Consider the following 12,104-nt stretch of genomic DNA (forward strand, 5'->3'; position numbering starts at 1 on the left):
ATAGATTGGAAGGAAGAGAGATAACATGGCAGGAAGGAAATTATACACCTACTAAGAGATAATTACTTGAGGCAGCATGTGATGGAGGGGACTCAGGGTGCAAGAGTATTGGACTTAGTCATAGGATCAGAAGAACTATTTGTAACCAAAGTGGCCAAATTGCTTCTGATTGGGGAAAGTGACTATGCAGTCTTGACTTGGGACATTGTAAAAAATTAGGAATATTCTGTCAAGAAGGAGTATATGTGGAACTAAAAGGCAGGTGATTATGGCAAGCTTAGGAGGAAGCTCAAAGCTGTGAAATGACATAAACCCTTCAAGGGAAAGTATTAATAGTGCATAGAATATAGTTAAGGGGAATCTAGAAGAAGCAATATTAAATCGTTTACCTAAGGTAAGCGGGGGGGGTTAATCAGGTAGGCGTTACATACCCACTGAATTAGAAATCTTTATGCAGATGTACGTCAATGTCACTTACGCAGCGTATATGCAAAATACTAAGTTATGTTCATCACCAAGTGTTCTAGACTTTTTAATAATGTTGCTGGTCAGTAAGAGACAATAGTGGTGATCACAATAGAAACAACAAAGGATTTTCACAGTTCAATATAGAGCTTATTGTGGGTGCCCTTCTAGCCATGATTTTGAAAACAGTAGCGCTGACTGGTTGCTTTGCTCAAAAGGTGAACTATCCTGGGTGTTTGATCCGTGGAAAAATAATCCACATTGCTTATCTAAGAGGCATAACTGTGGTCCTGAGACAGTCTGTCAGGAATGAGACTGCCATTATTTGAGAAGACTTGTATAGACAAAACGAAATTTTTGTGTTCAGCAATTGACTGCAGCATTTAATGAAGACTGTTCCCAATTCATATCTCACTGAACTAAGCACACAGACCTGAAGATGATCAGTATTGGTAGTCGCAAGTATATATGTAAAATAAAAGTTTCTAATTCAGCAGTTGGTATGTCTAGATGGATGAGTAATATCATTAAGCATAAGCTGCAGGGAAAAAAAATTCTATGAAGGATATATATAGGAAGAAAGGTGACCAGCAAATTTATGAACAGTACAAGGGTCAGGTAAAAAAGGTGACCAGCATGGTAAGGAAGGAAATGTCATATTACATAAAGAAACTAGCCGAGCAGGCCAAAGGAAATCCCAAAGAGTTCTTTTTGCTACGTAGCAAGTAACAAGAAGAATGACTATAGAAGAATAACTTTAATGAGTGTTGATAGTCATGAGGTGACAGAAGCAGATAAAGTAGTTAGGTTACTGAGTGCCCACTTTGCAAGAGTATATCATACAAGCGAGGTTAATGCTGACCTGCAACAGAGACATACAGTACCGTCAACAGGGTGTAGCATAGAGGCAGCCTGCCTCACGGCGTGGCTTAATAAGGGAGCTCGTTCAGCCATGTTGAGGTAGGTGCCGTCACTATGCTAACAATTCCTGTTAGCGTAGCAAGTGCGGAAAAAATTTTTACCATGCTTAAACTGATTAAAAATTATTTGCGAACAGCAATGACCCAAGAAAGATTGGTTGGTCTGACAACTATATCGATAGAGGTGGACATAGTTTACAATTTAAATGTAGAAGAGCTCAAAGTTTTATTGTGCGATATCCCCGTAGAGCAAACATTTAATTAATATTATTATGTAATCGTTTTGCATTAATGTTTCTCTTGTAATAAAAGCAAAATAGCAATTGGAGATTTTCTTATATTTTTGTCTTATAATCTATCAGGAGTGATATTTAATTGTGTGCCTCAGGGCATGATCTAATCTGGCGACGACCCTAGAGACATATGTGGGAACAGAGGCAAATGAAATGGAGATTCTTAGGATATTGCAGAATCTCAATTAAATTCAGCTATGGGATTAGATGGGGGGTATCAGCAGGAATTATGCAGGGGAATATTTTGCAGGAATATGCAAGGGAACTGGCAATGCTTCTGAGTAGGCTGTTTAATTTAAGTCTCAGCTCTGATACAGTTCCAAGGAAGTGGAAAGAGGCCAAAATAATTCCCTTGCATAAGGGAGGTTTTAAGATTCCAGTAGCAAATTATACACCAATTAGTATCTCAGGAGTGGTGGCAAAAGCAGGAAAAATTGTTAAAAAAGAGAATTTAAGAATGGGTGGATAAGAATATGATACTCTCTGAGGGGCAACATGGCTTTATGAAGGGTCGTTATGCCTTAGTAATTTACTAACTTCTTATAATAGAATGACAGTTGAGTTGGATAAAGGAAATGGTTACATGATGATTCTACTGGATTTTGCAAAGGCATTTGATCGAATACCACATGGAACTTTGTTATGCAAATTAGAACAAATGGATATGATGCCAGTGGATAAGAAGGTGGCTGCTGGACACATCAAAAGTGGTATGCAGATGGGTAGAATCAAGACAAAAACAGGTAACTAAGTTTACTGCTAGGACCATTACTGTTTAATTTGTACATAAATAATATAGGAAATAACCTGAAAGAAATTATTATTTTTTTTTATTTGAGTTATTATTATTACATGATACCTCCAAGGAGTCCAAAGACTCATCGAGGGAGGACACCTGCTCTAATTCTCCATCTCCACTACTCAATCCACCAACTACAGCAAACCACATATTCAGTTGTTTGCTGGTGATGTAAAATTAGATAGAGTAATAAGTAATGAAGGCAATGTGGAGAGCTTGCAGAATGATTTAAATATGCTGTCAGTATGGGAAAAGATAATGAGTATTAGTTTAACATGGAGAAATGTAAAGTTATGCATTTTGGGATAAATAGATTACAAGTTGTGTACTGCATTGATGGAAGGAATTAGATGAAGGTAGGAGAGAATCCAGAGGCAAGCAACCAAGGTGGTGAATGGTCTGTGGAACTTCCCTCAGCACTTAGCTAGAGGGAAGCAGAACAAGAGGTCATCCCTGGAAGTTGAGTAAAAGTGTGGTTAGTAGGAGAATGAGGACTTGATTTTTCGGTTGGAGAGTTGTGAATGAATGGAATGGGTAGCCAGAGTCAGTTGCTAATGCTTTGTTAATGGGTTCAAGAAGAGGTATGGCAGATTGTGTGGACAGTTTGGGTCTTCCGAGATGGGTCTTCTGACTCCATGGATGTTACCATATAATAATAATAATGACTGGAGAGTTAGAGTTGGGAAACATGTATACAAAAAAATGGTGATCATGTTGATTCATTGTTTAGAAGAATAGGACTGTATTATATAAGGTTTTACTCAGACCGCATATGGCCCACCACACACAGAGATTTGTGTGTGGTGGGCCATATCATTTCCCTTGGATTTCAGGGAAATGATATTCTAGAAAACATGCAGAAAGAATTACAAAAGACATATTGCGACTCTCGAGTATAACGACAGACTGTAAACTATAAAACTAAGTAAACTGAATGAGAATAGTAATATGATTTAAGACATGAATGTTGGAGAAGATCATACTGGTTATATAAAGAGTTTTTCCAAAAGGAAGGATACAAAGGGGGGGGGGAGGATCAGAACAATGGTATTCAACCTCACAAATGTATAAAAGTGTGCTTGTAAGGTAAGGCAGAGTAGCACTTCTGTAGCATATCTGGAAAACAATATATATGCCCTTTCTGGTTGCAAAAGACTTGGGTTTTCAATTCTCATCAATGATGTAAAGTCCATTTGTATGAAATACTTTTTTTTGAATGAAAGTGGGTCGGTTGATCTGATATAGCAGCATATCAGATTTTTCCTCCTAGAAACTCAGGTTTTTCTTCATGCAAGTAGACAAGAGAGACTGACAATATATAAGGTACAGTTGCAAATATGGCTGTGTCCATCTGGTTGACTAAGAGTGTGTTTTCAGGAGGTAGGGGCCTACATCCAGTAGAGAAAGAAGTGTAATGTTAATGTGGAACTGCTAGCAGAGAGAGATAGAGAGAGAGAGAGAGAGAGTGCTTGGGTAATTGAACACAGATCTCAAAATGCTGTGAAGACTACACATGAGAAGTGAAAAAAGTAAGTCCCAACATCATTTATTATTATTATTATGGGCACCTCCATGGAGTCTGAAGACTCATCGTGGGAGACCCAATCTATCCACACAATTTATCATGCCTCTCCTTGAACCCATTAACAGACAAAGCACTCACAACTGACCCTGGCAACCCATTCGACTCATTTACCACTCTCCAAGCAAAAAATCTAGTCCTTACACCCCTACTAACCACATCTTTATTCAACTTCTAGCAATGATCCCTTGTTCTGGTCCCTCTAGCCAAGTGTTGAAACATTTTCCCTGCATCTATCCTATAAAAACCCTTTAAGCAACTTAAATGTTTCTATCATATCCCCTCTTTTTCTCCTATCAATCAACTTCTGCAATCCAAACAGCTTCAATCTATCCTCATAGGAAACATTCAAAGGTCACTCACCATCTTGGTCACTCGACTCTGAATCCTCTCCACTGCTTCCTCATTCCTTAACATTAAGTTACCAACCAAGGGAATTTGCATAAAAAAGTGATAAACAAATAAAATGTATTAACAGAGAAGGTGGTGAGCACACACGTGAGGAATAAATTAAGTTACTGTATATATGCATTATGTTAATTAGAGTTTATACCTCCTGCTATGAGTCTTCTGACTCAATGAAAGTAGCAAGAAAGATTTCATGAGGATTCAGCACTTCAGTATTTTTCCTTCAGAAAAATACTATATGCACTACTGGCTTACTAGAAGTTTAATAGAGACATGCATGTTAGACAATGGATTTTTGAAATAACGCTTTCATGTTAGAGAAAACTAAATATAAAGTAGCAAAGATGACAAGAACAAAGTATTATTACTCCAATATATTTTGCTCCACGTGTCAGAACTGGTAACAACATTTAAATTCTGAATACAAGAGTGAATCATACAGCATGTGTATAATATCATTTGTCTCAGTTGCAGTTGTATAGCAGGAGAAAACATGGGAATAGATGTATAATTAATTTATTTTAAAAAAATTATAAATAAACAATGAACAGCAATCACTTCCCAAAACTAGGCATACAGTCTGTCCAATTAAGATTAGGATGGTGCTGTACAACTTCATGTGATTCAAAACATGGATGATCAAATTTGAATCTACTGTAGTGTAGCATCTTGGTTCCGTTCCAGTGAATTCTATGTCTAGTGTCAATAGCATGAGAAACAAGGCTTGAACCTTCAGATTCCAAAAATTTTATATAATCTTAATGTTCTTGGTTTCTAACAGTAGCAAAACAACCAGTCTGTCCAAAGTAGCAAAGATGACAAGTTCACAGGAACACCGCCCTGTGAACACACACGGATCTACAGCCATAAATACTTAACCCCCACGAGGGGGCTCAACTCGCCCCAATAGGGACGCGGGAGAAAAGGGGAGGAAACTCCATACGAATAAATAAATAAATTATTATTATTATTACTATTACCCAAGACCCCATGGAGTCAAAGACTCATCTAGGAAGTCCTTTTATCATACACACAGGTCATCATACCGTGCTTTAAACACACTCAAATTCTTTGCAGACACCACACACTCTCGGGCAAAGCATTCCAATCATTCACAACTCTGCATGAAAAAAACCTGCTTCTCACACCCTCTTTATAGTTTCCAGGAATGACCTCTGGTTCTCCCCTGATCTCCTACTATTTTCTGTAGAACCCCTCCAGCATTAATCCTATAACAACCCCTTAATAGCTTGTAGGTCTTTATCATATCTCCTCTCTTCCTCCTGTCCACCAGACTCTGCAAGTTGCATCTTCTCAATCTTTCCTCATACTCGACATTCCAGCGGTTAGAAACTACCTTAGTCAGTCACCTCTGGATCCTTTCCAACATCTCTTCATCCTTCTGAAAACCAGGTGACCAAATCTGGGCACAATAGTCCATGTGTGGCCTAATCTAAGCCTTATACAATGGAACAAGAATCTCCCTACTTCTATAAGTCAGTGTCCTCCGCATCATTTCCAGAAGCCTTTGTGTTGTCTTCACAATTTTGGCTTTGTTATTATTATAATTATTATTACGTAACACCTCCAGGGAATCCAAAGATCCATTGAGGGAGGGTACCTACTCTACAACTCTCCACCAACCGCTACTACCTTCATCATCTACACCAACGCCATCTACCGTCAACCATCACCACTAGTATTTTCACACACAATCACCAACATCCATGCCCACAGCAGGATTCGAACTTGCAGCCTTTTGGCTGGAGAGGATATGCTAACCACTCGGCCAACCAGGCCGGCTAAAGTAACTTGTGAGCTAGACGTGACCCAAGACCCCATGGAGTCAAAGATTCATCCAGGAGGTCCTTTTATCATACACACAGCTCGTCATACCGTGCTTTAACCACCCTCAAATTCTCTGCAGACACCACACTCTCAGGCAAGGCATACCATTTCTCAAGGCATGTGTCCCCTAAATTTCAGATCCTTATTCACTATCACCACCAGATATCTTATTTCCTCCGTGTAGCCATTCCTCTGACAATATATCCTCACCACGCATAAATTCTGCATCCCATTTTTGTTTTCCAAATTTTAAAACCTTACATTTTACAACACTGAACTCACATCCCCATTCCCATGCCCAATCACTCAATTTATTCAAGTCTTCTTGTAAGGCCACAACACCCTCTATTATAATATATTATTATTATTATTATTCATGACACCTCCAAGGAGTCTGAAGACCCATCGCGGGAGGACACCCACCATACAATTCGCCATCCCCACCACCACACCGAACCTCCACCATCAATCATCCCCATCAACACCATCCACTGCCCACCACAACCAGTATTTTTTGTCTGTAAACTGCGTGTGTTCTGGAGGGCTGATTTGTCTGTATGCGGGATGAAAAACCAGAGTTTCCGGGAGAAAAAACCCTGCTACCTCCGTATGAGATCGGCTAACTCATCTTCGATTGAAAAAGTCCACATAAAGATTCCTCCCATCATGACGAGAATCGAATTTAGGCTTATTGCAATTGAAGGGCGCAATGTACCGTCATTCTTCCAATTACGCTATGAAGGCGTTAAATTGTTAAAAAAATTGTTAACAGATCCTTGAAGAATCTGTTAACAATTTGCATAACAGTATTCCATGGGGTATCCTGTCAAACACCTTAGCAAAATTCATCAGTATCACCGTGTAGCCATTCCCCATATCCAACTCAGCTGTCACTCTATTATAAAAAGTTAATAATTTACTAAGGCTAGACTGATCTTTAACAAAACCATGGAGTATCATATTCTTATCTACCCATTCCTGAATCTTTAACCAACTTTTTCAATATTTTTACCACCAGTCTCAAGATAGTGATTGGTCTGTAATTTTCTATTGCAGTCTTAGTCTTGTTTATGCAAAGGAACTATTTTACCCTCTTTCCACTCCATAGGGACCTTATCAGAGTTCACACTTAAGTTAAACAGCCAAGTAAGAGGCACTGACAATTCCTTTGCACATTCATGAAATACCCAAACTCACAGCAGTATTTACATTTAAATTTCACAATATCCTAAGTGCCTGTTGCTACATAAGACACAAAAATATCCTCACTTGGGTATTGACTTGGATAGACTTTCAAAAAGTGGTCACTCAGTAACTCTACTATTATGTCTGACTCGGACACCTCACTGCCATCAACACCAACTAAAACTATCCTTCTAAAGTCATTCTTCCTTTTACTAGCCATGCAGTGAAAGAATTCTTTGGAGTATTCCTTGACCTGCTTGGCTTCTCATAATCTGATTTAGCCTTCCTTACTATTTATCTTTTCTAGCCTAAGCTTTGTATTGCTTGTGAGCCTCCTGATTACCTTTCTCCTTGTAAATCCTCCATAAGTTTTTTTTTTTTTTTAAGATCACACCTAATACTACTACTCATCCACCAACCTGCCTTATTCATTTTCTGATAATGGAAATACATTTTGATATTGTTTCAGTGAAAAACCCACTGACCATCTCCCATGCACTGATAACATCTCCCCCCCCCCGCTGCAATTTCTAATTTATGCCAATGCCACTAACTAATTTAGTGACCTATGAGAATTTTGAGAAATCATTTTCCTCAAAGCAGGACAGTTTTCTTTTTTGCTACTTCAGACCTGTATCAAGCAAAGCAATGATGGTATAATTGATGATAGAAATCGTCTCACCTAGTAACTGATATCAGCATGTATTATTTTCAAAAGGTTTACAAATTTTAAACTAATATTTGTAAACTCTACAAATATTCCAAAAATGTTCTGACTTCTCCCTTTTTGCGAAATTCGCAAATGAATAAATCAATTTATAAAGGCTATTGGGGAGTTACTCTTAAAAGAAATGATTTTCTATGCATAAAGTGGTCGTAAGTGTAAATAACATCAGATTGCTGACGGTTTTTTCCTCAAAATAATAAGTCACAATTCAATAAAGCACTTATATTTGCTTATTAATATACCATAATAACGCTACCTAATGAGTGCTACCAATCTGATAATCATGTCCCTAGCTAAAAATCACATTAAGTGCCCTTTAATTAAGTTTTTTTTTAATAAGAAAGATCTTATTGTATCAATAATAAACCATCTAACAATTCAGAACTGACGCCATGAGTGCTTGTTATATTTTGGTGATTTGGCTGTTTATTTTCCATCTTTGTTATTTTTACAAAACAGTTAACAATTCATATTTTATGTCTTTTTTGAAATAACATTAGAAATCAACACAGAAATTATTTCAATGTATGCTAGAAATCTGCAGTGCTGCTCCCTAGGGTTAATGAGCAGTAATCAATTATTAGTGTAAAAATGCAGGTCAACTAATATGCAATCGTTGTTCTTTTATTTCTATTGTTACACAATTATAAATCAAATTTTTCTATTACCTGTTTGACCGCGAAGTTTGCCTTTTGCAGCTGGAAACCAAACTTCCCATATTTTATTCACATTTTGAAAATGAAATGTGCATCTCGACAACTGCACACTACAACACAACACAAAGTGTCGATGATTAAATGAAGAGTTGAATAAGGTGGGTCAAGAATCTCTTTAGTATACTCATCAACATCAAATTATATATGCACTACTTTAATTAATGAATGTCATTTGGAACATGTGGATATATTCCACAACTAGAGCAACATAGACAGCACCTACAATAAACGGTAATGGGCGATTTACGGATCTGCCTTGGACAGTAAATCAGCATAACGATAAATGTCATTTAATAAACAGAGCAAATTTTGAATACTTATTAAATGTTTGATTAATTAATTTTTTATTAATCTCAAATATCAAATTAAATTAATTTTGTATTAGAGAATATAAAATTTGACATCACCAATAAATAAAAATATATGTGGCTGTTTGCATATCCCTATGGATGTTTGTATCCATAACGCTAGACGGTAGGTGTGATTCTTGTCGCTGGCGAGATCTTTGCTGGCCTGGTTAGCCAAGCGGTTAACATATCAGCTGTTCAGCCAAAAGGCTGCAGTTCGAATCCCGCCGATGGCATGGGTGTTTGTGATTTTCTGTGGAAATACTAGTGGTGGTAGGTGGTAGGTGGCGTTGGTGTACTTGTGGTTATGTAGTTGGTGGATTGAGTGGTAGAGACAGAGAGCTGTAGAGTATGTGTTCTCCCTCGATGAGTCTTTGGACTCCATGGAAGTGTCACAATAATAATAATAATAATGCTCATCTATTACATATCAATCAAATGTGTTATCAAAATCTACTCTATACTATAAAATGATAAGCTGAAATTGGAAACTGATGTAACGTCGGCTTGAAACGGATGTAGGCTGTAACGTTTTTTGTAACATTTTTTGTACGTTTTTGTGTAACGTTTTTTTTTTTTTTTTTTCAAGTTATTTGAAACGTTTTAAAACTCAGGGGCTACCCTGAGTGTCGAGTCTTCAAAATTCGAGTCATCGGAATTCAAGGAGAACCGGCCTACCAGTCCGGAACACTGGAGGTTGGCGTCAGGGGGAGGAGCCCCCTAGCATTGAATAAACAAAGTGCCCACGAGTTTTAAAATAAGTTTTCGCTTATATTATTCTTCCTGTAACAAATGTGTACTGTATATGTGTGTACTGCAATAATTGCATAGAGAAAAGAAACAGAACCAACATTACGAAATGTAAAAATTGACGAAAAATAATGAATAAAAAAATTCATTGCGGAAGTTTACTTCTTACCCAGATCGTTGGCAGGTGAAATTCATTATGATTCGTAACTGCATCTGATTATTCGAAGTTTGAATACAGAGTGCCACAAAATATTAATTATAAAATTGGCGTACAGAAAGCATTAGATTAGGACTGCCAACTCTGCGTGCACCAACAAGAGGATGAATTTTTTTTTTTTTCATTTTTTAAGGATTGGGTCCTGTGTTAGTGTGTCTGATTTCAGATGGGATCATACTATGAAATTTCTTGTAGCAGTAGCGGAGTTCTGCATCAGCCAGAGAACACATGCAATTAGCAGACAAAGTTACTATTTGCGTGCTTTAGATGACGTGCTCTCCCATGATGAACCCTTGGGCTCCTTTGAGATATCATGTAATAATAATAATAATAATAATAATAATAATAATAATAATAAATTTGAAAAATAAACAATAAATTATTAACTTTTCAAATATTAATTTCATTATTCGAAATTTGAATCAGAACGCCATTAAATATCAAGACTAAGGTTGGAGTAAGGAAAGATGTCTGAAAGGATATCTATTAATTCTTCAACAGAGACGTTTGTAAACCACGAAACTACGTCTACACTAGCTAATATTTCTAATAGTGTAATTAGTATCTTTGAAAGGTTCTCAACAAATTACATTGAGTTTTTCAAATAGGAGTTGGAATGTTCGATATGAGGTTTGAGGAAGTTAGATAGGTATTGCAGATAATTATCATATCACCTGCCAGACGGCACAAATTATGGAAAGAGAGCTAATATATGGAAGAGTAATAACGCCTATGCTTTCCTCGTCATCACAAGTATCTCGAATCTGCTGCAAGATACATTTTCTAAGAAATTCCTGACACATTATAAACATTGTATCTTCTCTGGGTATTTCAATTACAATATCATACAAACAGAACTCTGGTCTTTCTATTACCTGTTTGTCCTCTTTCTCCAGTTTTAGCAAATGTTTATATGGAAACATTCGAAAGAAATGTCCTAGAAGATATAAACCAAAATTATGCAAAAGGTACCTTGATGATATATTCTTATCTAATGGCTCAGTCCCATTTCTGGGTATTCGACTAACTAAGGAATCTAGTAAATTAAAAGTGTCTATATTTCAAAAATCTATGGATACTAATAGATATCTACATGCTTCATTCCATCATTTCACCTCAAAAATTGGGCATTATTTCAACTCTAGGATCAAGAGCCCACCTTATTTATCATAAACAGAATGACCAATCTAAATACCTCCAATTTCTAAAAAACGCTTTTCTTCAACTGCTTAGCTAACTGTTTACTACAACTGCCTATTACAACTATCCGCAGCACTTCGAAATGGCCCAGTTAAATATTCAGGATTTTACCGACTATGATACGAATATTAGTAGCACTCTATACACACTATGTTTACAAAAATATCTGGACATCTTATGTGCCATGCATATTTCAGACCATACGTATGCAAATATTTAGGGAGTGTCTTCGTAAGCCTGATACGAAGATTTGCACTGTACTCGATGTCAAGATGCCACGTTCAGCTGAACTAACAGACGTGGAATCGTAGTTGGGTGTCATATCAGTAGTCTTCCTGTTCGTGATGTTGCTACTCGTCTCAGAATACCGAAAACCACCATTGCTTATATCATTCTTAGATGGAAAGTTGATGGTGCTACCACAGCAGGAAAACGCTCTCGGAGACAACAGACTCACTGAAGGAAATCGACGATCTCTGTCTCGGTATGTTCAATCATCCCGCACATCATCATCAGCGGCGGACTTCGCAGTCAACCTAGAAAATGCTACAGGGACATCTGTCAGCACTAGAACTATCTGCAGAGAGTTGCATGGCTTAGATTGCCATGGCAGATCTGCTGCAAACAAGCCACACATCACCCCCATC

General features: G+C 37.3%; 1 protein-coding gene across 1 annotated transcript in view; it reads right to left on the minus strand.

The window, feature by feature from the left end:
- LOC150095956 (uncharacterized) overlaps positions 1-9,074 on the minus strand; it is a 115,026-nt gene extending 105,952 nt beyond the window's left edge. The window contains exon 1 of the mRNA XM_090409442.1: positions 8,896-9,074. Coding sequence (XP_090265568.1) covers positions 8,896-8,945 — 50 coding nt within the window. The 5' untranslated portion in view covers positions 8,946-9,074. The remainder of the gene's footprint in view (positions 1-8,895) is intronic.
- Between the last annotated feature and the right edge of the window lie 3,030 nt (positions 9,075-12,104).

The sequence above is a fragment of the Typopeltis vanoorti genome, chromosome 19 (assembly GCF_054136105.1).
Source record: "Typopeltis vanoorti isolate ZY-2024b chromosome 19, IOZ_Tvanoo_1.0, whole genome shotgun sequence".
In the NCBI taxonomy this organism is placed as follows: Eukaryota; Metazoa; Arthropoda; class Arachnida; order Uropygi; family Thelyphonidae; genus Typopeltis; species Typopeltis vanoorti.